Source organism: Gregarina niphandrodes, assembly GCF_000223845.1.
Source record: "Gregarina niphandrodes unplaced genomic scaffold scaffold00031, whole genome shotgun sequence".
Classification (NCBI taxonomy): Eukaryota; Apicomplexa; class Conoidasida; order Eugregarinorida; family Gregarinidae; genus Gregarina; species Gregarina niphandrodes.
Window position 1 is genome coordinate 13,004 of NW_011645800.1, and position 25,732 is coordinate 38,735.

Sequence of the window (25,732 nt, forward strand, 5' to 3'; positions counted from 1 at the left end):
CTCTCTTCGTCGGCTGAGATCAAGGCCAATCGGTTCCCGAAAGATTCTTGCAAAACCATCTCAATTTCAGACGTATCCTCCCAAGACGTATCCGCCAAAGACGTATCCGCCAAAGACGTATTCGCCAAAGACGTATTCGCCAAAGACGTATTCGCCAAAGACGTATTCGCCAAAGACGTATTCGCCAAAGACGTATTCGCCAAAGACGTATTCGCCAAAGACGTATTCGCCAAAGACGTATTCGCCAAAGACGTATTCGCGTGCTCTAGGTGCTTTTTTAGAACTTCTGCAAGCTTGCGTTCCACACACTCTGAAGCCTTCACTCGATCCTTCGAATACCAAGGTGCGTACTCCACATGAAGGCGATTCCAACGGTTCACCCAGTCGTAATCTTTAAGTGATGATGACCAGCACTCAACCTCTGGCATTAATACTAGAACTTCAGCCGTCTTATCACCATAAGATATGGAGGCCATCTTCGCAATACAACCGTCGAGCGATGATAACCCTCCTTCAGGATCAAGAAATGCCGCCAGGGATGCATACCCTTTAACATCGATCAAGCTCAGACTTCCAGCGGACTTCATGCGAATTTCATTCTTGTTTAAAAACACCTGGCCAACTCCCTTGTGAAGAACATCATCGCATTGGAAACCCTCATTCAAGCAAGGCTCAGTATGGGGTCAATGACCGGGGACACGGAACGCTCCCTCATTCACATCCATTGCTTGTTTACTCTTTTGAGGAGTTTTTTTAGAGGATGTCACGGGCAAAGGATCAGGGTAAAGGACCATGGGTCGTGCAGCATTGGGTCAGGCGATAATCAACATGAACCAGGAGAGAGAGAGGGCGTGACAATTCTATCGGTTATAGGAGCGGTGACCGTGACTAGCCAGTCCTGGAGTTTGGCACTGGACGGAAGTTGATCTGAACGATCCGGACAAAGGTGTGGTTCGATTCGCAACACGCCGGACGAAGGAATGTTCGCAACACGCCGGACGAAGGAATGTTCGCAACACGCCGGACGAAGGAATGTTCGCAACACGCCGGACGAAGGCCGGACGATATTTGCTTTAGAGTCGACAGGAGAGAAAACGGATTGCACACACAAGACTACTTGGACGGCAACAGGGGTGTGTGTGTGCAACAGGGGTGTGTGTGTGCAACAGGGTATGAAGTTTGGTGGCTGTATCATTTATTGGTTCGATATTTGGCTATTGTCGGTTATTCTGCTATTATCGGTTGCACATTTATTAAATGTGTTCTTGCTAGGGAAAAATGTGTCATACGTGCACTGATGTACTTTCAACCGAGCGTATTCGAATCTGGCAACTCGAGCTTTTCGCTTAAGAAGCTTCTTGGATTGGATGGTGGGTACAATTGGAGGGATAGACTAATGGATTCTGACGTTATCGTGGCGCCAGAGGAACAAAGGATGAATGTTAACGCACCACATATGTGTTCTCAATCACCGGTGCCTTGGATCTATGTTCACAATAAAGCGAACATAGTGTTGGGTCCGGTCATTGGATTGGTGACACACGATTCTGTGCGTTTCCTTGTGGAGAGTGATCAGACCAGCAAAGTCAATTTCACTTTGGTAGGTCGCGACCGTCTTGGACGACGTTATCATAGGGCTGAGGTCTCTGCTCAGCTTGAGAGCCACATGCCCAAGTCAATTTACGTTGACGGTTTGCGATCCAATTACAAATATACTGTGCAATGCGATCAACCAATGCCGAGGTTGGCCAATTGCTGTTTTAAGACGCTCCCCCGAGGCCAAAGCAGGTCACTCATCGATAGCAGTCTACGCATCGCTCTTGTTAGCGGCAATGACGTGTCCTACGTAGAGCAAGATCCATATCAAGGTGCTCCCAGAACCGTCCGTCGTAAGAGCTATGCACAAGGTACCGAACATTCGCTATGGCGAGATCTGTACCAACGAATTTGCGATGATAATCTCAACATGGTCATCCATGTTGGAAATAATCTTCAAGTGGGAGGCAGTGCGAACCGCACCCTCTTTGCTGACATGGTCGACGACGACCTGAACGAACTGGCTGCTTTCCGAGTTATACAACAAGAATATTACAAGTGCTGGACAGAGACCTGGGCCCGTCATGTGCTCGGCTCATGTTCCAATGTGATGATCTTCTCGGAAAGCGATATTGGCAATTTGGTCAAAAACAATATAGAGGATAAGAATCCTCAAAACGATTTGATAGCGCGAGCGACTATGCTTGCATACAGATGCTATCAACAGGCCCTGTGGCATGACCCCCATGATGAGGAACCGATGTACGCCAAGCACATCGAATTGTCGAGATACCTCTCTCTTCTACTGGTCGATTTCACCACTTACCCTACACTTGAGACCGACACTCCCGAGGTTCGAGACCTGTTCCCGCCACAGACATGGAAAGAGATCGAGAAAGCCCTGCCACCGGTGACAAGGTTCGACCCCGAGCAATACAAGGATCACGACCGCTCTAAGGGCCTACCTCCCGGCACCCAGAAGGGCCTTCTGGTCGTCTCCACAGCGACCTTCAGTGACAAGAACAGCATACTACAGGACCCTGAATATCTGCCTGCTGCTACTGCGTTCTTGAATAAATTGTTCGAGTGGAAAACAAGCGACACTAAAAACATGCGCGAAGTCTGCATTGTATCAGCCGCCTCACGTGCCAGCGGCTACGCGTCAGGGTCCTATTTGATTGAGGACTCCTTATCGCATACGTACATCACCGAATTCGCGGTGGCCCCCATGGCGGCCCCGTGCAAGAAACCTGGCGCCCTTCGTGGTCTAGTGTCAAACATCGCAGGGAAACTTACTTCCTCTAGCGTGCTGACCAATGGACCTTTCACCTTCGCGCCAAGGTATATGCACCAAGGAATTCACGGATATGGAGTACTCACATTCGGAGCACTCCTAGGCACCACCACCCGCCAAACTGGCGAAGTCACCAGCGACTCATTCCTCACCGCGTCTCCCGTCTTCTGGGTTGAGACCTTCCAAACTAGAGCCGCTAAAAGACCATTGACACATGAATGGGCATACTTTCAACATAATCTCACCATTGAGAGAACCTCTTGTGAAGACACTTACGTTCCCTGTCCTAACTACAAATGGAGAAAATATCTCGGACTCAACAAGGGGCCTCTCTGTTTCTAATCTTTTTCAACATGAACCACTCAACAGTATTACCTGTTCCAATCCTTTGTAACAGTCGCTTCACTTACGGAGCAGTAGGTGACAGCGCTGACAATCGCTGACCAGTTGTGTTTGGGCGCTGAGAATCGCTGACCAGTTGCATTGGGGGGATCACGAGGGTAATATAAAAATGGACTTGTTCATTTTATGGAGTCCGGATTGTGGACCTGGTTTATTGGAAGCGGCGCGAGAGCTGGAGTATGAGGCGGTGGGTTGGACAGTGTATGTGCAGGAGCCGGGGTTGTTGGCAAAGCGACCGCCTACATTGCCGACCTGGGTCCCGATACGAAGACCATCTGTTCGTCGGCGATTGTTGGACCCTGCGGACCTGGCTACTTTGGACTTGGTGCTGTCGCCACCGGGAACGTCGCCACCGGGAACGTCGTCATCGGGAACGTCGTCATCGGGAACGTCGTCATCGGGAACGTCGTCATCGGGAACGTCGTCGGGACCTTTAGCTTCACCACCAGTGCAATTGCGTCGGTTCCATGCAGTCTTAGCGAGTCCGGGTGAATGGACGCCTGTTCAGGCGTACCTGAAGAAGCAGAAGACGAAAGTTTGGGACTTGGTTAGCGTGTGTGTTTCGAATGAGGCTACATTCACACACTTGGTCAACTTGCCAAGCAACGTCATCGACATTATACAGTTCGATGTGTATGCCGCAGGATTTGTACCTCGTCGTGGCCTTCTGGCTTTAGCTGCGGCCAAAGGCATATACTTCGAAATTTGTCTTGATAAGGCACTCATGAGTGCCAGCATGGCAGCGGACCTTTTCAAAAACGTGCTCGCTGTCACTAGACATCTCCCACGCCAAAATGTCCTCCTCTCTTCTGGCGCTGCAAACCCACTACTCATGCGCGCACCACAAGACCTCTTCGCCATCGCCCAAATCCTCTTCGACAAACACGCCCGCAACATCGTCTACCAGAACCCCTCCCGTTGTTTGCACACTGCTGCCGCACGCAAACTACCCGGCGCCGGCATACTCTTGCCGCCCAAGTAACACAAGACTAAGCCAAGTAAGGGACGGGACCCAACCAAGGGACGGTACCCAACCAAGCAAGCATGGGATAACCTCCTCAAGGATAAAACCTCACGCCACCGGCTAAACGACAGCAAAAATCATCAGCTCATCAATAGACTGGCCGCTGGTCGGCTTCGTAGAGCCGTTCTCCGTAGGCCGGTTCTTTGTCGCTGAACATCTGGCACTAATGTCGTTCTGCAAAGTAGACAGCGAGCAAAGGTAGTAGACCCAGGGCTGTAACCAGACCCCTTCTCTCTTGAGGGCGTCGGACGCCATGCTGTCGGGATACCGGATAATGAACCGCGGTTCCCACTCTGTTGCGTCGGTCGTCGATGTGCGATCATGTGCGAACTCACTATGTCGGCTCTGGACACTGCCGCGGTCTTGGGGGTTTGTGTCCGCCACCGCTAGGTCACTCATCATGGCCGATGCGGTGGGGTACATACCGGCGCCGGGTGCCGTGATGGTCAGGGTTCCCAGGAGCGCCGTGGTCAGGACGACGGTGTTCTCAGATCCGCTGGTCGTGGCCAGAGCGTTCGAAACGGCGGCGTTGGAAACGAAGGCGGGCAGGACGCAGGTGACTTGCGTGGTGCAAATGGCCAGGAGTTTTATCGTCACATATCCTTGCGCTTTTGCATAGTCGAAGTCGGTTCTACAAACTTCAGACACACCCCTTACTAGCGGCACAGTTCGTTGGGTGTAGTCAACGAGTGAGGATGACAGGCCACACTTCCCCCAGGAAGCTTCGCAAGGAGCTCGGCACACGACGTTGGGCGACAAGTTCTGGGACAAGTTCTTGATGATACACAACTTGTACGCTGCGTCCACTCCTTCCAGGTCGAAGCTGGGATCCGCCTCAAGATAGCCGAGGTCCTGCATGTCTTGGATGATAGGCGTCACGAGGTCTTGATCAGAGTTGGTTTGATCACAGTTGGTTTGATCAGAGTTGGTGTGACGTGTTTGTGCTTCACATAGGAGCCAGTTGGTTGACCCGTTTACGATCCCGCAGAAGCTGAGTAGGTCATCCTGCGGTCGCAGAATATGGTTCTGCAGCACTTTGACAAGGGGCATTCCCCCGCAGACGCACGCCTCGATATAAACCCTTCCTTTACTACCGTCTTCAATACAGCTCAAGATATCCATGTAGTGCTCGCTAACCATGGCCTTATTCGCGGTTATATACGTCTTGCCCAATGCCAGAGCCAATCGACATGCATCCCATGGTAAGCCATGTGGCCCGCATGTAGCTTCGAAAACAAATTCCACGTCTTCCACTAACTGCTGCCAGTTATTAATAATGAACAATACCCGTTCTGGAAAAACCAATCATTCACCACCTTTGCAGGGCTCCGGACATACACCTTGATCGGCTCGATACTTGACCCCATTTCGTCGTGCACGTTATCAACATCGTGCTTAACATCGCGCTTAACATCGCGCTTAACATCGTGCCACACACCGAACTCCTTGCGACAAAGAAGACGCACAACACCTTGACCAACTGTGCCGTAGCCCAGCAAGCCATATTTGGACTTGGGTTTGGACTTAAGTTTGGACTTAAGTTTGGATGTCGGCATACTTTTTTGACCCACTCAAAACTCGACAGAAAACGACTTGATGGCGAAATCGTGGAGCATGTCGTCCTAATAAAGGTGTTAGGCAAAGTCGAAGCCAACAGTGTTAGTGACGGCAAGCAGAATTTTTTTTTTCATTGAGTCATGATCATTTCCAAGATCAGGTATCTTAAGAAGATGTATACAAGTGGAAGCTGTGGGAAGATCATTATTGTTTGATGTTGATCCGATACCTGGTACAGGATGAAGTGATTGGAATCCTAGTAGAGGTGGTTTTTCATAAGCGAACATGAATTTGAGTAATTTTGATTTGAAATTATCGCCGTCTGGTCCAATGGATAATTCATGTAGAACACACCAGAATGTCTTGATTGTAGGATGATCCTTGGTGTATGGAATATGATATATAACTACCTCCTGTAATTCCATAATGGACCATGTTGATTTACCTGATATTAGAACACCTAGTTCGTGTGCATTAAACAAACGAATCCAGGTTCGTTGTAAATAACATTGTAGACCTGTAGAAATATAGTGACTTGGTTTATCTAGTGACTTGTTGACAAAGAAGTCAGAAAGGAGCATACAAAAGTATACACCATTCTCCGCTGTAACATATCTATTATGACCATTCTGAATTAAAGGGACCTCTTTAGACAACGTCTTATGAGTTAATGTAGCGGAGTATGTTAGGCCAATATTATCTACTAGAGTAGGATTATTGACATGATTCGTATCTTTGGTACATAGATTTCTTATATGTCCTATACTGTGGTACATTTGAGGGTCTATTGTTTTCAGATCATCAAGTGTATTTCCGTAACCCATGACTCGGTTAAGGAGTACGGGACTCAGTTGAAGTGAAGAGAGGACCATTTGTTCGCATATAGCTTTACCAATTATAAGTCCGCAAAGTTCGAAAAGCACATGTGCAGGTGCTATCATGTATTTTTTAACCTGCAATGCATACTCCTCATAGATAGGGTTAGGTATAAGCTGATGTGATTCGGATTCTGCAAATAGATCGAAATCACTTGTAGCAATTGTACTTGAAAGTATCATCAACCATTCTCGTGTCAATCCACCTGCATCTACTCCACTCTCTACCATTCCAAACTCGTCGACAAACTTTACACCCACACGATTGTTAACTCGTAATGCCTCCATATTCGCCACCGTATCCTCTAACAAGTGGCTTCGACGAATCGTCACAAAATAAGACGGATACCCTAAAGAACTTCCGTGACGATTCACACGATCACGACGCAATATTTCCGACAACAATTTCAAACGCAAATCAAACGATACTGCGTGCGGCAATGCCGACAACTGTGAGACCAATAATCCATACCCACTCGGCATATCAGTCTCTACAACAATCTCCACCTTCTCTCCTAACTCGGGAACCGCCTCCTCCATCTCCACGTCCGCCGCCACCATCTCCACGTCCGCCGCCACCATCTCCACGTCCGCCGCCGTCAAGTCAGGAACCGCAGCCGTGGTTCCAGCCGCCAGTTCTGAACCCTGCAACCGGGGCGCCAACGGCCGTTCCATGGCAGCCAAGTGCATCCAGGTCACCGGAAGTTTCATGCGCCCCAGACGGTGGCTAAGAAGCCGTGCCAGTTCGCAAGAGTCAGAAACCAGGTAGGTGGCCGAACCACGACGGAGTCCGCGCCGCTCCATGTAGCCATGCAGTTGCGTGGTCATTGCCAAGGACACACAGTTAATAAACTGGGCTAACACCTTCAACTGTAACGCACCCGCCAAGGGGAAACCTCGCTGCGCCATGGCCGTCCACACGGACTGCACGGTCGTCTGTGCAAACCCGTGTGGATCTACGGAGCCGTGTGGATCTGCGGAGCCGTGTGGATCTGCGGAGCCGTGTGGTGCGGAGCCGTGTGGATCTCCACGTATATCCAGCAACTCGCTGTCCTCCATGATTAAGAGTCGGCGCGACAGAAACGAGACCAGCACGCGGTACAACAATGCCGCCCTACTTGTGTACTCCGGACACGGACCCAGCCGCGTCACGAACCGTTCAACGAGGCCGGGGACCTGGTCGTTTTTGTCCGGGACGTTTTTCTTCTCCCGGTCGTCATCGTTAGCGTAGTGGTCGGCGAAGAGTGCTTCGCCGAGTTCGGTAAGCAACGTTGGCCAGGCCTGGCGAGTGCTGACTAGCATATCGAAGACGCCTTCGTCAAGGGGCGTCTTGTAGGTGAGGAAGTCGTTGGCGGCTGCGGCCTCGTCTTCATCGTCGTCTCCATCGTCGTCCTGGTCAAGGAAATGGTCGGCAATCTTTTCGAGGAAAGTCCGGGCCGCACCGGCCCGACCTTCATGGGGTGCGTTTGAGCGCTTCCGAGCGAACACAGCGCCTGCCTTGGTCGGGCTAAACATGATCCCGTACTTGCTGGTGCCCGGCTCCGATAATATTTGCCGCACCACCGCCTGTTTGCGCAGACTCTGCACAATCTCTTCACGCTCACTGCCGCCCCAGCGCCACACATGACCTAACACAAGTCGTAGCAGCAAGCACACACACGTGTGTGCTTCCGTCTGCGGAACCCGACATGCCACCTCCGAGATCAATACACAAACGTCTACCAACGCCAACGTACCCACATACACCACCGACTCTCCGCCGCTCAACTCTTGCCGCACACCCACCGGCGGTACGTAACTCCACAGGCGCCGCAACGGGTGTGTGTCCTCCGTATACCCGTTATTCGCCTCTTGTAACACACTTGCCGCAGCCATCCTCAAACGGCCCATGCTCGGACCGCCCACTCTCTGGCCGGTGACCTTCGGGTCAGGCGCCTTCGGGTCAGGTGCCTTCGGGTCAGGTGCCTTCGGGTCAGGTGCCTTCGGGTCAGGCGCCTTCGGGTCAGGTGCCTTCGGGTCAGGTGCCTTCGGGTCAGGTGCCTTCGGGTCGGGGTTCGGTCGCAACACGAGAGCCATCGCCAGCCACAAGACCGTCCAGAAGTCCTCGTCAACGACGTCCACCATGAACTGGCCATATCCCGGTCGTCGACACAACACACCTTCCGCCACGGTCTTCACCACCAGACCGTCGTAGCAAGTGTTGAACGAACACGCAACCTGCCGCACAGCAGCCAGCTGTGCAACCCTCTGCTGGGCAAGCGCCTCCGGTTCAAGAGGCTGAGCAATACGGTCCAAGCACTGAACCGTCCAAGCGTGCAGCCGGGCATCTGGCCGTCCAACACATTGGGAGGCGAGAGTGAGGAATTTGAGCGTCGTTGAAGGTTGCAAAATTCCGTCATGTGGTTCTGCTGGATTGGCGAGAACAAGTTGTTTCGGTAAGAGGTTCAGGATGGCCTGAATCAATTGTGCCCAGCACGGTGGCAGGAGACGGAAACTGTTTTGTACGTTGACGGACGGGCGGTGGGCGGAGACCCAGTTCTGGACGACTTCGGTCATGACCCAGTAGGATCGTTGTCTTGGCGGCGCCTTTCCGGTGCGTAGGAGGGCGGCTAACACGTCCGCCTTGTCATTCCCACAGTCGGTGGATCGAATCCGGCTAAAGTCATTCTCTCGGTAGTACAATAGACTTAGTGGATAAAAAGTGGCAAATAAAACCACCCAGTTGATCCAAGTCCTCGCCTCTTCAGCCCCTTCCTTGTCCAGAAACTGGACCCCTAATTGCGGTCCTTGAACTAACCCCGGCCCTCCGGTTTTGAGCACGAGATCAACACAACGTTGTTGACACAGGAATCGTCTACAATGGCTTTGGATTATTCGTGCAGCCAACTCCAATTCCCGTAATCGGCGTTGACGCTTGCGGGTCGCATCTAGCTGACCCGTAAAACTATTCAATGACAGTCCGGGCACTGTCAACTCTACATCCAAGTCACCTTGCATTTAAAAATCATACCCAACAACTCACAACCCAACGACCCATGGTTCAACCCCCACCTCGACCACATCGGGCATGGAAGATCCAACGGGGTTGCAACATGCTGGCTAAAAAAACATACTAACGATACGCAGCATGTCGCGGTGGTATGTCGGGCGAGATCGAGAGCTAGATCTATCCGAATTCTTCTGACCCAGGACTTTTGTATCAAAATCCATTTCTGGACTTCAAAATCCATCCCTGGAGTTCCATCCCCGGATTTATATTCGGGACTATACCCAGGACCCTCTGCCTTAGGACTTCTGTCTCGCGACTTCTTCCTGGGGACTTCAATAGTAGCTGCTTTGGGGTGTGGTATATTTGGCTGAAATGTAGTCGGACTCTGACACCGCCGGGTCACCGTTCGTTACTTCCGAAACGGTGGACTGGGGCGCAGTACTTGGTGGGCTTCGAGACGGAGCCGGGACGGGTGCAGCGTGTTGCGCCGATTGCTTGTCTATAATGGGTGAGTATATTGCCATCACACACATCGGTGTGGTACGATCGGTGTGGTACGATCGATCGGTGTGTGCGTGTGCTGTGCGATCGAACACGTGTTTTAGGTTACTTTTTTTCTTATTATTTGCTCGGTTAGTCTTATAGTGTATTTGCATGCCGTCGGGAGTGGACAATGAGGCGGATGGGTCTTTCTGTTGCTTGAATAGTTGTTGATATCGTTCATAGACTTGGGCGGCATATTCTGCGACGAGTTGGTCTCCTTCTGGGCTTCGAGCTTTCTGACACATGTTGCAACGGAATCGTCTGGGGAAGTTGACGTTTCCGCAATCTTGACATTCCCAGTTGCCGTTGCGGTCTTTCTTGGGTAGTGGTCCCAGACGTGAAAAGCAAAGTGGGTCTCCGTAGATCTTGAGGAATGTGGATGGGTTTTTAAACTCGTCTGGATGTACCAGTTTAACTCCAGAAAAGGCCGCCGCGGCATCTGTTATTCCCGCGTTCGAAACTCCTCGACCGGCACTGCTTCCATTACCACCTCTCTCATTTGCGACTGCCGGTGGTGGTGCGTGGCCCAGGATCTCAAGCCCAGCCTTGAACACTTCCGCAGCCACTAGCGGGTCAGACTCCATGATGAGTTGTTGCGTCACATCTTTCGCGCGCATTATTATCAACTCGCGATCGGAATGGACGTGCTCAGCAGTTAATGCAGTCGGCGAACTGACCTCCATCGGCTGCGGTGTAAGATAGCCCACCGCCAGAGGGTCCGCCACACGCAGATAGTTTCCTCTCCAATCAGGTGAAGTCAGCACGTAGCCTTGAACCGGCGACCTCAGGAAGTGGGGTGAAGGCGGATGAAAACCTCCACCCCCTGGTGAAGGTGGCGCCATGTATAAGTGAACATTTCCGTGCGATACCCCTTCCATAACTATAATTTATGACGCTTCGCCACAACCAATTCCTCAAGTTAGCCCCCACCTACCTACCTACCTACCCACCACCCACCTACCTACCCACCACCCACCTACCTACCTACCTACCCACCCACCTACCTACCTACCTACCCACCACCCACCTACCTACCCACCACCTACCTACCTACCACCCACCTACCTACCTACCTACCCACCACCCACCTACCTACCTACCCACCCACCACTACCTACCCACCCACCACTACCCACCACCATCATTACTGCACCAACTTGTAGATATAGACGATGCTTATTTGATGAAGCGTGCATAAATTCTTGGCCGGATCATGATGAGAACCGTTCTTTATTTCTTCGAGGATCTTTGACCGAACATGTTCCCGATTGTGTGCGCAAGAAAATGTCTAGATTGACCGAAGAAGCGGAATGGACCGAACAGGCGAAATGGTGTAAAGGAGGTTGGGTAATCATGTTCCTTCTTATTAGTCCATACATTACAATGCCTCACTTTTACGTTTTATTCAACAATCGAATTTTCGGACTACTACTGGTGTTATTTTCTAACTACTTTATATCATTGCCATTGCTCAGATTTGCCATAATTCAGGGTCAACTTAAACAAGGGACTGTTATTGTAAGCCTTTCACGCAGCATCACCGTGATCTATGCAGACTTTGCTGTATAGTAGAGAACATGGATGGGTAAGTCCCGAATGATGCAAGGCTTAGCTCTTCTGGCGGGAATAATCACTGTCATCAAGGGCATAATGGTAATATTACGCGGCGTTATGTCTATATCCAGTTTGTACTTTGCTCCACAATCTGATTGCAATTGGTTTATGCCCGAGGCAGCACGATTTGCTTGCAGCCGAAAAACCATCGATCAATGCCTATCCTTACCTTGGTGTATTATCGCTGATAATAAATGCGCTACGAACACAATATACTACTCCCAGTATTACTTCCAAGAGAAGGTTCTCAGACTCATCAATCCGCCAGCTAAAATGTACATTGGAGGAGAACACATTGGAGGAGAATACATTGGAGGAGAACACATTGGAGGAGAACACATTGGAGGAGAACACATTGGAGGAGAATCTGATCCTAGTAATTCGCTCTTCCCCCGCGACAGCCACCAGGCAGCATTCGTCGGTGGAACACTCTACCCAGGAGATATCGACGAGGAACCTGGTGATGAACTCTGTCTTGATCCCGCATTTGCTCAATACATTCCTATTGACGATGTCGACATAGACTGTTTTGATGTACCCCAGAACGCCACAGGGGAGGCAGGACAAGAGAAAGCAAACCTGAACGGAGGGGCACAATGGAAAAAAGAAAGACGTGAGACAAGAGGACATAAGACAAGAGAACATGAGACAGGGGAAAAAGAGAAGACCGTGGCTGGCTCGTGTCACGAAGGCATAACAAGATTTCCTTTGACGATGGTTTCGGTTAAAGATTTCTTCCATTGCGATGATTACGGGGAGTCTCCTAGGCGACGTTTAATGTCCAACCCCCCTGACCGTACTTTGCTACCCGTACTTTGGGACCAGTTTGAACGCTACGAGCCACTTGAAGGGAACGAGCAAACTAAGCGCGAAATGTCCCTTGATTTTTTGGTCGACCCAATTGGGTCTTTGATGACCGAGCCCGGTCCCGCTTCCTGGGCTGCGAAGTCCCTGCTCGATACTGCTCGCCAAAGAGACTCCCGTGAAAAGGACTCCAGAACAGGGGATTGGCGAGCAAACAACTGCAGATGTGGCGGTCGTGACGCCGGTCGTGACGCCGGTCGTGACGCCGGTCGTGACGCCGGTCGTGACGCCGGTCGTGACTCCGGTCGTGACTCCGGTCGCGACTCCGGTGGTGACTCCGGTCGTGACTCCGGTCGTGACTCCGGTCGTGACTCCGGTCGTGACTCCGGTCGCGACTCCGGTCGTGACTCCGGTCGTGACTCCGGTCGTGACTCCGGTCGTGGACCTAATGGAGAACTCGGTTGGAATGAGTGTGTAGGGGGGAACGAGTGTGAAGAAAGTAAGGTTCAATCCAGCAAGGTGGGCAAGGTCAGAGGAAACAAGGTCGCCGGGGTCAAACCCTTGGCAGCAGAGGTCAACAACATCGGGTTTGCCGGTCGCAGTTATCGTGTAGTCCCGGAGGACAGGAAAGACCATGTGGATTGGAACGACTTAGGCCGTGGGGAGAGGCGTACAACTGCAGCTTCAGGGGTTACAGTTCCGGCATCAGGGACTACAGTTCGACAGGCGACAGTGACGGGTCGCTTCAATTGGAGGTTGGTGATGTTCTTGATACCACATTTATTGTTGACGTTGATGTGTGTGAAGTGTGGTTCGCGCGTGGAGGTTTTGTGCAAGTGGGCTATCCTATCGTTCTCTTTGGTACTCGTGGTCTTGATAGCATCGTCAATTCGTTTGAGCACACACACACGTATGACGAGTGCGATGGGTCACGCACCATTTTCTACGGACTGGAACTTCGCTGACCTTTTACGAATGCTTGTACCCGCCGTCTCCGATTCTTTCGTGGCTACCAACCTACCGTTTTTTACTGGGAGTCGTTTCGAAGCGCGTCATGATGTCGGTAGTTCCGACGTGTCCGGCTCCGAGATGTTTACAGAAGAGACACGTTCGAAGGACCGCCGGCGTTGTCTCGGGAAATACCTGTGGTCGGAAGACAGGCCAAGAGGGCCGGAGCTGTGGGAAAACAAGCAGCCCCATTGCCGGTTTCGAAGAGGGCAGTCACGCTCCGTCGAGTTGACCACATTGGCAGGCCGGGGCGCGTTGTTGTTCGTGACGCTGGCCATGACAGCCTGGTCTGTGAGCTTTTCATCCATCATCACCACAGAGCGGCGAAAGGCCGCTCGGTCCCCGGCCCTCGGGTATGAATCATTTTCCTTTTCCATGATCGCCAGTGACTTCGTCCACACTATCACTATCTACGCCGCATCCAATAGCATCTACGCTCGCCAGGGGCTCATGGTTACCTACTTCTTTTCTGCCACATTCGTACAAACTGTTCTCACTAGCCTCTTCTGTTGGTCCATTGGCTCCTGGCTCGAAGAATGGCTCAAAGGCTTCTGGACTGAACGAACCAGCAGACGCCTCGCCTATGGTGCTGCCGTCGCACTCCATGCAGCCGCCGTTGTCATCGGCGTTACAGATCCCAAAGCCGTGCCCCTAATCCTCCTCCTCCAGGTCGAACGCATGCTCGACTACTTCCTCTCGCCTCTCATCATCCTCTACGCCCTCGTCGTCGTACGCAATCACTCCACACCACCCACCTACTACGTACGCCCACAGGCCGACACACACGTGGGAACACTCACACACACGTGGACACACTCACACACTTGCGTCCGTTGTAGTTTTGCGTTCGGGACGGCGGTTTGCTGTCAGTACACTCGATGGTGACATACTGTGTACCATTCTGCATCATGGTGGGAGCTTTCGTGTGGGCAGCGTTGAGTGCGGAGAGGAAGGGGGTAGCTTGCACTGCGATTGTTGGTGGTTCAGTGGCCTTAGGTTTATCATTGCCGTTAGTTCACTGGTTGGTTTACCGTACCCGTCCGCCGCCAGCGACAACTTCATTGGATCGGCTGCGACGACAGTACAACGCCGTGCTTACAGCATACACCCGCAAGTACTTCCAATACCCGGTCGCGAAGACAAAGGCACAGGCGCCACTCTTCAGCCCCGACTCAATAGCCCCTGACCCCTTTCCAGGATACTACTCCTCCCTCGCACACGCCTCCGCAGGAACCACTATGCACCACATCTCCAGCGCCTCCAGCCCCGCCGCCTACGGACACACCTACGCTTCAACCTACACTGCCTCCTACGCCCATGCAGCAACTCACGCACACGCAGCCTCCTACGCTCGCACCTTCGGCGCGCCCTACGCCCACACTGCTACGTCCTATGCCCAAACTGGCGGTGCGGCGCACGGCGTGACACTAACCAACTCACTCCACGCTCCAGTCTACCCCGGTCCAGTCTCTGCCGGTTCCGGCTCCGCCTATGCCGGGCCCGGCTGTGCCGGTTCCGCCTATGCCGGGCCCGGCTGTGCCGGTTCCGCCGTCACCGGTTCCGCTGCCGGTCCCGCCTACAACGGTCCGAGAACGCTGCCTTCAACGGTGCAGGAGGCGGTGAGCAGTCAGACAAGCCGAACGAGTCCGCAAACGGGTTCGTATAGCTTCAAGACAGGTTCGTACGTCACGGGCGACTCGTATGTGGCGGATCTGTTGCCGGGTGGCCGAAGTGTGCATTACGGCGTGACAGAGGGAAACCGGGCCGCCAGTGGGGCTCGGGGAGGCGATTGGTCCCCGCGGCGGTGGTCGGAATCGGCGGCCGGATGTTCAGGGTCGCGCGGTCAGCCGGACGGCGGGCAACTGAGATCGTCCCGGTCCCCAATAATATCCCGGTCACCGACGGACGGGATATCCCGGTCACCGACAGGAAATAACTCATTTTACTCTATCATGACATTGAAGGGCGTGGAAGACCCTCCGGAAGCGGTGTATGAGGACGAGTGCTATGATGACCTCGCTTGGTCAACGCACAAATTAACACGACTCAATTTCTCGCACCCCCTACAGTTGTTCGTGCCCTCCGTCTGCGTCTTCCAACTTGTCGATCTATTCTACAACCAACGCAGACACATGGTCGATAGTCTGGCCAACATGATGGACTCCATCCGCTACTTCCTCAACCATGAAGGCTACACACTGACCAGCATTCTTGAACCCACCGATCAGATATTCAATAGCGATCAGACCTTGGACCAAGTACTTAACTCTGACAAGATACTCCTCAAGTCCGACTCTCCCCAGATATTTAACTTCCAACGATTTCAAGGTCTCAGCCATGTCTTCGGCACCCTCTGGTTCTCCGGTCCCTCCGTCAACCTCCGACAAATTACATCTAGCACCATCGTGCTCGTAGGGGCCATCTCCTTCGCCGTAATCATCGCCGTCCTCGCCGTCTTCGGCAATTGGTACAGGCCCGCCCTCTATTGGCGTTCCCGCTCCGTCCAGTCCGAATTCACGCTCGCTCCCCTGCGCTGGGGCGCTGTCCCCCTCTCGCTTCTAGATTGGTTCTATCGAGGACCCCGCGACCTCTGGGAAATATCGCAGAAGTCGCGCCTTCACGAACAGTACTGACAAACAGTACTGACAAACAGTATTGATATATAGTATTGACTTCAGAGTGGTGGCGAGTGTGCTCTGGAGAGTGATCGGGCTGGAGGAGTGATCAGGCTGGAGGAGTGGTCAGGTTGGAGGAGTGGTCAGGCTGGAGGAGTGGTCAGGTTGGAGGAGTGGTCAGGCTGGAGGAGTGGTCAGGCTGGAGGAGTGGTGATGGGGTTGACATGGACATGGAGACACTGGTCTCGTCTGGAGTAGCCCTAGTCCACGAGGTCGTGTTCATGGGCGGAGACACTGGGTTCAGCCAGACACGGGGGTGGAGCCGGGCACGGAGGTTGAACTGTGGGTGTGGTTTTTTTTGTGAGATAGAGATCGGTTCCTTGCCCGAGAGTGGGTATCTGAAAGGAGAGAGGGTCTTGTGGTTGTCGTGCAGGGTTGTGTTTTTGTTTGATGAATTTATCGCTAAGGCGAGCGGTTGCCTATCGCAAGAGTTTGTTCAACTGGTCATTGGAGTACAGCCAGTTGGATGCGCATAGTTCGGCGTTTATGGGTCCTGCCCCGACGGATCCAGGGGGTAAGGAAACGGCGGCTTCTGAGGTGAATTTGGAGTCGCTTCGTGACTTGTTTCGGATTGATGGTCAGAGTGCGGAAAAATGGTCTAGTATAATGGGTGGTTGTATCGTAATGATGTTTATAGTAGGCATGGATCAGACCTACAGCATTCAATATCCATTGATGCTAGCCGGTGGCAGTGGTCTGGTTGTGTGGTTCGGTCTGTTGATTTCACTCGCCTTGTTTGTGGTGCCTGTATGCACGTTTGCCCTAATGGAGGGGGTGATCCTGCAAGGTACTCTCGGTCGTCTACGGCATCCGCTGCGCTGCCTTATGACGTACTTGGCTTTCGGTGTATCCTTGCTCGCCATTCCTCGCGAACTACTGCGACTGGGCGTGTCTGTATCGTACTTGCTCACCGCTTTCAGACAGGAAAGCCCTTGGGAACTCAGCGATATGGAACGTGTCGGATGTGCCGCTATCTCTGACCCTCTCGAATGCGTAAGCAGTCCACGATGCGCCTTTGTGGATTTGCAGTGCATCTCTGACCCGATTGGCTATGCCCAAATTTACCTCCAAAAAGACGTCCTTCAACTACACGACGCAGCCGGCTATAACTGGCAACTCCTATTGATGTCCGTGGTTCCTTTTGTCCTCGTCACGTTTCTCCTTATCAACACCACCAAGCGGATCGAACGGGCCACGTGTGTCTGTCTCATCACACACTTGCTCGTCGCACTGATCTTTCTCGGACAAGTCACCAAGAGCGACTACATGGTCGCCTTCAAGACCACCTTCTACCCAGGCTCTTGGCAAAGGATGCTCGACATCAAGCGCTGGGTGTTCGCTGCCATGCCCGGCGTACGAACCATCATGTACGGCTCCAACTTGTTCTACTACATCGGGTCCAAATTCCAGCCACTCACCCGGAAAACACGTCGAGTCCCCATCACCACACTCGTGGCGGCCGTCCTCGTAGCTGCGGGTTCCACCTTCATCTGGGTCTTGTTAGACCAACACGTGATCGAGAAACACATCCAGCTGGAACGGGACATTTCCATGTTGGACCCATTCATTCAGCTGAGGAGCACAGACCAGTTCTCCATAGCCAAAGCGCCTCTCACCGTTGCGACCACACACCTGGCCGAGTACATCGCCTATCCCGTCGCGCTCACCAGCACCTACGCGGCCAATGGCATGGGCCTCGTTATCTTCACCAACCTCGCACTCAGACACGCCATCATGGCGCTACTCCACTGCAGAGCCGTGGCCGCGCTGCTCCAAGAACTGCGCGTGGGGTACTACACAAATATCACCAAGCCCCTGAGCGCCGTCGTCGGGGTCGCCGTCGTCATACAGGCCCTCAGCTGCATCATCAACGGCCTGTGGTCTGGCCCGCTGCTACTGCTAGAAGGCATTAGGGGCGTCTGCCATATCATGGAACCAGCGCTCTACGGCATCGCTACAGTCGCCTATACTCTGTGGCACCGCGACCTCACGTTCTCCCACCGCATCGCGCTCGCAGCCAAACCGCTACTAAAAAACACCAAAACAAGAGCCTCGCATGACGCACCCCGCTACAGCCTCGCGGACGCGTCCCACAGTCCAAAGATGGCCCGCTCCAGCGAATTGCGGCGGGGGCTCCCGGAATATGCGCTTCCTAATGTTAGTGCACACGCGTGTGCGCGCTCACCAAAAAAATTACTAGATAATGTCGGGGATCACCCATACTCGACTGTTTGGACTAAACGATACATTCTGGGTCAGTTCATACCTCAGCTAATATGGATGATGGGGGTAATCTCCTTGTTGTTTTGCCCCTTCTATGAAGGCGATGCGAAATTGACCGGGATATCACCCGAAAGCACCTCGGCCGTGCCCTACCTCTACAATGGTGGGGGACTGATTCTGTCGTTCGGGTTGCTCATTCTTGGCCCATTGTGGCGGTGCACTATAGTTAGATATCTTAGAGCCCGTCTTTGCAAGACGACTGGCTACTGCTCTGCCCATCCGAACATGTGCACCCGAAGCACTGTATTCGGCCCCTGGCGACGCCTGAGGTGTCTCTCCTACCCGAGTGAGAAGCCGAACGGCAGTTCCAAACTAGATCTGAACAGGCTGCACTGTGGACTGTGTCCAAGCCACACGGAACTTTATGTCCATACGCACCCTGAGGACCCTGCAGACGTTGCATCGGCATTGAAGGATTCTTCCGGCGGCAACCCAGAAGACTCGCCCAAGCCTGACCCGACTCTGAAGGACCCTCCGATGGACTCTACTCCGATGGACCCTACTGCGAAGGACCAAGACGGTAGCCGCCAAGAGGGGAGCCGGAAACAGGACACGGTACCAGGTCAGCGGGAATGTCTGGCGTGTAATTATGAACAAGAGCAGATGGGTTTTGACTGTTACCGGACGCAGGTGAACCAGATCTTGGGAGTGGAGCCTGGGAGTGGTCGGTTGACGAAGGTTCTGTTTTCGGCTCCGTTACAGTGGTTAGTACCCGGCATCTGTTTGTATCAAGTGCTCACCACTCTCCTGGAGAACCACATAGACGCGGTCCCTTCTCTGGATACCATGTTGAACTCAACCAGGGTGTACATCGACGACACTTTGGTGGATATTCTCAGGGTTCATAACGAAGGGGACGACAGTACAAGGAAGACAATGCGGTTCTTCGGTAGTGGCATTGCTCCCACGACTCACATGGCTGTATACCGCGATGCTATCGCATATACTGTGGCCATTGTGGCCGTGTTCGGTCTAATACTAACGAGTCTGTACGCAATTTACAAGCCTCACTTTTCGAGACTTTTCTCAAAGTTAAAGAAAGGCTCTGCAAATACGGTTCCAGATGTGGTGGATCCAACGACTATGAATCCGATGGCTGTGAATCCTGCGACTGCTGTTATGAGGCAAGGAGAGGAAATCATATCCGGACAGCCCCGAAGCACACCCGTCTTGGTGGCTCCAGCTATGCAACCAGATTTCGGCGACGCAGGTCTTTATGACTGGGATATCAAGTCCATCGTTCTGGCCAAGAGTGAGACCCAAACGCATTTGCCTCTAAGCTTGCGCAGGTTCCGAATATCTCTCGCTGAATACTTCGCTTACTCTCCCAAAGAGTTATGGGCTAAATCCTTCGCTGTTAAGATTTCCAGAATTTATTAACTACCACTGACTCAAAGGCATGAACGGGGATAAGGCATGAAAGGGGATAAGGCATGAAAGGGGATAAGGCATGAAAGGGACGATTGAGTGAGGCGGTACACCTCTTTGAGATCGGCGCTTAGGGCCAGGCTGTGAAGGGGGGAGTTAATTCTGTTGGGGAGGTGGTGCTGCCGGGGAGGTAATACTGCTGGGGAGGTGATGCTGCCGGGGAGGTAATACTGCTGGGGAGGGTAAAATAGTGGGGTGATTTTTGCAGGGGCCTTAAATGAATGAAGTGGCCAGTCAGTATCCTTACCGGGAACGGAGAAATAAGGGGTTAAAGTTCGGTCAAATTAGGCCGGAGGATGAGGACAGACAAGACAATGTTGAGAACTTCTTGACACAGTAAGAAGTTGTACACATTTGTGTTTGAACACACATACTTGGACACATTTTGTGTTTGAATATGGACACACTTGTGTTTGAACACACATACTTGGACACATTTTGTGTTTGAATATGGACACATTTGTGTTTGAACACACATACTTGGACACATTTTGTGTTTGAATATGGACACATTTGTGTTTGAACACACATACTTGGACACATTTTGTGTTTGAATATGGACACACTTGTGTTTGAATATGGACACACTTGTGTTTGAATATAGGAATATGCAGCCGAGGGAGAAGACTAATGTAGATCGTGAAATAATAAAGGCTGGATTACGAGGGAATCTTGTGTGTTCAAGTTTGAAGGGTACGGAGATTCAGGCGTTGACAGAAGCTATGTTGTTTTATGTATTTCATGAAGGTGATTTGGTATGTCAGCAAAATGCTTTAGGTAGTCATTTCTTTATTATTCATTCTGGTGAGTTCGACGTTGTAATTGATGGTAAGACGGTTAATAAGATGCGTAATGGACGAGCGTTTGGTGAGATAGCATTGATTCATAATACACAGCGTAGTGCAACAGTACGTTGTGTTAAGGATGGTGCATTATGGGCGGTACAGCGTTCTACGTTTCGTAACATATTGAAGCAATTGTCAAGTCGTAACTTTGCTGAAAATCGCGCGTTTCTGGAGAGTGTAAAAATATTTGAGATGCTTACAGATGGTCAAAAAAGGATGATTGCTAATGCTTTAGTTGTTGAGAGCTTCGAAAATAAGGAGGTTATTGTTAATAAAGGGGATAAGGGTGATGTTTTATACATTATTAAAGATGGTAAAGGACAAGTATGGATTGATCGTGAAATGGTTCGTGAATTACAGAAGGGTGATTATTTTGGTGAACGAGCGCTGTTATATGAAGAACCTCGTTCAGCAACAATTGTAGCTTCAGGACCAACGGTTTGTGTAACAATCGGTCGTGATATGTTGCAGAAAGTGTTGGGTAATTTACAACATGTACTTTTCCGTAATGTGATGCTTATCTGTCTTCAATCCAGTACTGTATTCCAGCAATTTACTAAAGAACAACTAGGCGCTTTGATAGAGGCAGCGGTAGTTAAAGATTATCCTGAAAATTATACTATACTTGACAAGGAAACACGTAGTCGTGGTGTACGATTCTTCATGCTGTTGGAAGGTGAAGTCCTTGTCAGTTTAAATGGCAAAAAAGTAGCGCGGTTAAGTCGTGGTGATTCATTTGGTGAAGATTATGTAATGAGACCAAAAAAATTATTTGAACATCGTGTTGATTCTATAACGGATTGTAAGATAGCATTACTTACATCTACATCAATATCATCAACTCTTGGTAGTAATGATATTGATGCTACGATAGAAAGTAATCATAAACGATCTATTATTCTTAAAATGTATATATTCCGTTATCTATCTGAATTACAAGTTGAATTACTTATAAACGCATTTAAAGAAGTCATCTATAATCAAGGTGATAATATAGTTATTGAAGGTGAGATGGGAAGTACATTTTACATAATAAAGAATGGAGAAGTTGTTATTACTCAGAATAATAAGCGTTTGCGAACACTTAATAAACATGATTATTTTGGTGAACGTGCATTACTATATGATGAGCCAAGATCTGCTACAGTTACATGTTTATCACATCAAGCTGAATTATGGGTGGTTGATAAATCTGTGTTTCTACAAATAATAGAAGGTCCTATGCTTATTCATTTAGAAGAGCGTATTCGTTTGCAGGACACAAAAGTACAATTTAATGATTTACAAGTAATACAGACTGTAGGTAGAGGTACATTTGGTGTTGTGAAGAAAGTGAAGCATAAAATTACTGGAACAAGATTCGCTTTAAAATGTGTGTTACGTAAAGTAATAATTCAATTAAATCAACAAGAACATATATGTCTTGAACGTGAGATTATGGCTGAGAATGATCATCCATTTATTCTAAAACTTGTGCGAACATTTAAAGATCATCAATACCTGTATTTCTTAACTGAATTATGTACCGGTGGTGAATTATATAATGCAATACGAAAACTTGGTTTATTAAGTAGACCTCAAGCACAGTTTTATTTGGCATCTATTATTGTTGCTATGGAATATTTACATGAGCGTAATATTGCATATAGAGATTTGAAACCTGAGAATGTTCTTCTTGATAATCAAGGATATTCTAAACTTATAGATTTTGGATGCGCTAAAAAAATCAAGGAACGCACTTATACTCTTGTAGGAACACCTCATTATATGGCTCCTGAAGTAGTCCTAGGTAAAGGATATACATTAACTGCTGATATATGGACATTTGGTATTGTCTTATATGAGTTTATATGCGGACCTTTACCATTTGGTAATGATGCTGAAGATCAATTAGAAATATTCAGAGATATCCTAACAGGTAAACTTGTATTCCCACCATACGTTGATGATCAAGCTGCTATGGGACTTATTAGAAGACTATTATGCAGACTACCTGAATTAAGATTAGGCTGCTCACTCAACGGATATAAAGATTTAAAGGAACATGCATTCTTCGCTGACTTCAATTGGGACAAACTCATGGGACGCGCACTCACACCTCCTCTCGTACCACAAGGAGAGGTATACGCCGAAGATATGACCGATGAACAAGAACAAGATGAACAACCTGACTTCACAAATGACCCCAATAACCCTGCTGAACAACTTCAAGAAGAATATGAATGGGACCGCGATTTTTAAAATAACATGGCGTACCCACTTATAAGTACGATACCACACAGGGCAGGGCAGTGTCTGGTGGCACACACACGGCAGGGCAGGGCAGTGTTGGTGACACAGAAGAGTGCAGTGTGTCGTGGGCACACACAGGGCAGGGTGCAGTGTGTGGTGGCACACAGGTCAAAATGTCTGTTTAGGATGTAGTAAAGATGTCTGTTATTTCCTTATAAAGTCATTCCAAGTGGATCACATAGAGATATCACAGCGTCATGGTGTATGGGCGACTACATCTCGTAATGAGAAGACTTTAAGTCAGAGTTTCCGGACGCATCGATATGTAGTTTTGGTGTTCAGTGTAAATGGGTCTGGTAAATTCTATGGCTATGGAATCATGACTAGTGAGCCAGGGAAGGCTTCAGGAGCATATTTTGGTCGTGGCGGATTTAATGGAAAACTGTTCAATTTAGAATGGATAAGTAAATTGGAGTTACCATTTCGTTTGTTCGATAACCTTACAAATAGTTTGAATGATTACAAGCAAGTAAAAGTAGGTCGTGATGGACAACCGTTGTCGTTAGAATGTGGTCATCAACTACTAGATATATACCAACAAGTTATTGAGGAACAAAATTCTGTTGGTCAAATATCTGTTGGTCACTCTAATGTTAAAGAACCTTCTTCTTGCGGTGTTGCTGGTGCCTGGATGTTACCTGAAACACCTGCTTGTGACTGGAATAGTATTGTCCTTGTTGCAAATCCATTGCTAGCTATATACCCTTTAGACTTAACCAAATTCAACTATACTGGATACTTAGAAGCATATGAAGCATCACAAGACTACTTACAAAATAATAATATGCCTCCCCCACCTATCTCCAACTATACCGACTGGTCCGCTCAGGCACCCGAACATTTCATGCAGCTACTCATGAACTCCCAGCATAAAATTACCTAGTGTGTCGGTCGGCTAACCTGTTCTCCTTTGCCAGCGAATGTTAAATATAGTACACCCTGGTTAAGTACCCTGGTCAAGTACCTACCTTGGTTAAGTACCCTGGTTAAGTACCCTGGTCAAGTACCTACCTTGGTTAAGCACCTTGGTTAAGTACCCTAGTTAATGTAGTGTCCTGATTAATATAGCACCATTTTGGTCTAGAGAATAGCAGCAAAATCCACCAAGGTTTTGGCTTGGTTCGCGGGGAATTACTATTCTGAATTGCCGCGGTACAGACCGATGCCTCGTGAGGTCTCGTTTAGAGTGAAGACCGCTCCGGCTAACCCTGCCACACCGATGGTTGCCAAGTTCGAATCAAGCCGACCCCATCCTGGCCTTACTCTTTTGCCACATTGGCTCCGCTATCTATACTCCATCCTTGTCATTGCCATGTCCGCTGTTGACATTGCCTTTGTTATCATGCCTGGAGAGATATTCTACGCCGTCATGCGCATCGTCTTTACCCTATTCCTACATCCCCTAGAACCCCGCACTGAAATTGGAATAGGTAACAATCGAAACCATCCACTATGCCCAATCGAAACCCTTTACGCCCTTCCACTATGCCCATCCACTATGCCCATCCACTATGCCCATTAGGAATACTGGCGGATATCGTCTATGGCGTCGTTTACATTGTCTGGGGCTTCACCAAGCCCATTGAGTTAAATAGCGCTATTACATACCTGAAGGAGAGGCAGTTAACACTATGTATTGTCACGGCATGTTTGCACTTCGGAGTAGCCGTCATCGGGCTTTGTTTCCGATTCTACGATGGATACCTGCTGAGACAGCGGAAGAAACATAATGCCCGATTGTATCAGGCTTACGACATGACTCAGATTTAGTTTGCGAAAGCGTGTGCACACACGCTGGAGGTTATTATCATTGCTATTGTATTTCCATAGTCTGAAAAGCGTGGCTGAAAAGCGTGGCTGAAAAGCGTGGCTGAAAAGATCTTCTGTAAATACTGCCAGGACCAGCCCATCCGGCAAGTATGACAAGGGGCCGGTCAAGTAGAGTTAGGCGGCTAGGTTCGTCTGCGTTAGGTTGGTCTTCATCAGGTTCGTCTGCGTTTTGTTATTGGAGTGTTTTTGCTAGAATACAAACGGCACCGCTGTTCAGCGATGCTCACTGGAGCTTGTGGTGGTCACTGCTAGCTGGTCGAGAATTATGTCGAGGCAGTGTGGGTGGTCACGAAGAGGCGGGATGGAACGGAAGAAAAGCGCGAGAAGGAAAGCACCAGGAGGAAGGGCAGTTCACTTCCGGAGGAAGGAGATTGAGAGAAGAGACGGAGGTTACATGAAGTGGACGGATAGGAGACGAGACGCAACTTTGGCGTTGAGGAAGACATGGTCAGCGACGGGGATTGTTCCAATGCACACGCGAAGAGACCGAGGAAAGGAGAGACCGAGGAAAGAGGACCGGAGAATTTAACTTTGACGTTAAGGGACACACTGTGCTTGTTCTTGAGAAGCGATAGGTAAGCGGCTTATTCTTTTCTGAATAACGAGCGCAAAGGGAAGCAGACGGATGGAGTCGGGTAATGTTGGCGGGATGGAAACACCGCTAACAGGAAACGCATGGTCGTCCGGGTAGGGTTCGTCTCCACCGGGCTCGTCTGCATTGGTCCGGGGGGGG

General features: G+C 50.2%; 11 protein-coding genes across 11 annotated transcripts; 8 read left to right on the top strand and 3 right to left on the bottom strand.

The window, feature by feature from the left end:
- Nucleotides 1–1,396: 1,396 nt before the first annotated feature.
- Nucleotides 1,397–3,172, top strand: GNI_125330 (hypothetical protein; the record flags this gene model as incomplete). Its single annotated transcript, XM_011133687.1, has 1 exon — nt 1,397–3,172. The coding sequence occupies one exon, from the start codon at nt 1,397–1,399 to the stop codon at nt 3,170–3,172; it is 1,776 nt and encodes a 591-aa protein (XP_011131989.1).
- Nucleotides 3,173–3,341: 169 nt separating this feature from the next.
- On the top strand, nt 3,342–4,214 carry GNI_125340 (RNase P subunit p30; the record flags this gene model as incomplete). The annotated part of the gene is made up of 1 exon (XM_011133688.1): nt 3,342–4,214. One exon carries the CDS (start codon nt 3,342–3,344, stop codon nt 4,212–4,214), a length of 873 nt encoding a protein of 290 aa, XP_011131990.1.
- Nucleotides 4,215–4,316: 102 nt separating this feature from the next.
- On the bottom strand, nt 4,317–5,812 carry GNI_125350 (homoserine dehydrogenase; the record flags this gene model as incomplete). The annotated part of the gene is made up of 2 exons (XM_011133689.1): nt 4,317–5,516; nt 5,591–5,812. The coding sequence occupies 2 exons, from the start codon at nt 5,810–5,812 to the stop codon at nt 4,317–4,319; spliced, it is 1,422 nt and encodes a 473-aa protein (XP_011131991.1).
- Nucleotides 5,813–5,890: 78 nt separating this feature from the next.
- On the bottom strand, nt 5,891–9,685 carry GNI_125360 (HECT-domain (ubiquitin-transferase) protein; the record flags this gene model as incomplete). The annotated part of the gene is made up of 1 exon (XM_011133690.1): nt 5,891–9,685. One exon carries the CDS (start codon nt 9,683–9,685, stop codon nt 5,891–5,893), a length of 3,795 nt encoding a protein of 1,264 aa, XP_011131992.1.
- A 324-nt stretch (nt 9,686–10,009) lies between these two features.
- Nucleotides 10,010–10,837, bottom strand: GNI_125370 (putative zinc-finger Ran-binding domain protein; the record flags this gene model as incomplete). The annotated part of the gene is made up of 2 exons (XM_011133691.1): nt 10,010–10,176; nt 10,288–10,837. 2 exons carry the CDS (start codon nt 10,835–10,837, stop codon nt 10,010–10,012), a joined length of 717 nt encoding a protein of 238 aa, XP_011131993.1.
- Nucleotides 10,838–11,504: 667 nt separating this feature from the next.
- On the top strand, nt 11,505–11,789 carry GNI_125380 (putative transmembrane protein; the record flags this gene model as incomplete). Its single annotated transcript, XM_011133692.1, has 1 exon — nt 11,505–11,789. The coding sequence occupies one exon, from the start codon at nt 11,505–11,507 to the stop codon at nt 11,787–11,789; it is 285 nt and encodes a 94-aa protein (XP_011131994.1).
- Nucleotides 11,790–11,816: 27 nt separating this feature from the next.
- Nucleotides 11,817–16,279, top strand: GNI_125390 (putative transmembrane protein; the record flags this gene model as incomplete). Its single annotated transcript, XM_011133693.1, has 2 exons — nt 11,817–14,408; nt 14,486–16,279. 2 exons carry the CDS (start codon nt 11,817–11,819, stop codon nt 16,277–16,279), a joined length of 4,386 nt encoding a protein of 1,461 aa, XP_011131995.1.
- Nucleotides 16,280–17,086: 807 nt separating this feature from the next.
- GNI_125400 (putative transmembrane protein) lies at nt 17,087–19,984 on the top strand (the record flags this gene model as incomplete). The annotated part of the gene is made up of 1 exon (XM_011133694.1): nt 17,087–19,984. One exon carries the CDS (start codon nt 17,087–17,089, stop codon nt 19,982–19,984), a length of 2,898 nt encoding a protein of 965 aa, XP_011131996.1.
- A 265-nt stretch (nt 19,985–20,249) lies between these two features.
- Nucleotides 20,250–23,118, top strand: GNI_125410 (CGMP-dependent protein kinase; the record flags this gene model as incomplete). The annotated part of the gene is made up of 2 exons (XM_011133695.1): nt 20,250–20,368; nt 20,637–23,118. 2 exons carry the CDS (start codon nt 20,250–20,252, stop codon nt 23,116–23,118), a joined length of 2,601 nt encoding a protein of 866 aa, XP_011131997.1.
- Nucleotides 23,119–23,124: 6 nt separating this feature from the next.
- GNI_125420 (YT521-B-like domain protein) lies at nt 23,125–24,052 on the top strand (the record flags this gene model as incomplete). Its single annotated transcript, XM_011133696.1, has 2 exons — nt 23,125–23,143; nt 23,295–24,052. The coding sequence occupies 2 exons, from the start codon at nt 23,125–23,127 to the stop codon at nt 24,050–24,052; spliced, it is 777 nt and encodes a 258-aa protein (XP_011131998.1).
- Nucleotides 24,053–24,331: 279 nt separating this feature from the next.
- On the top strand, nt 24,332–24,939 carry GNI_125430 (putative transmembrane protein; the record flags this gene model as incomplete). The annotated part of the gene is made up of 2 exons (XM_011133697.1): nt 24,332–24,599; nt 24,692–24,939. The coding sequence occupies 2 exons, from the start codon at nt 24,332–24,334 to the stop codon at nt 24,937–24,939; spliced, it is 516 nt and encodes a 171-aa protein (XP_011131999.1).
- Nucleotides 24,940–25,732: the final 793 nt, after the last annotated feature.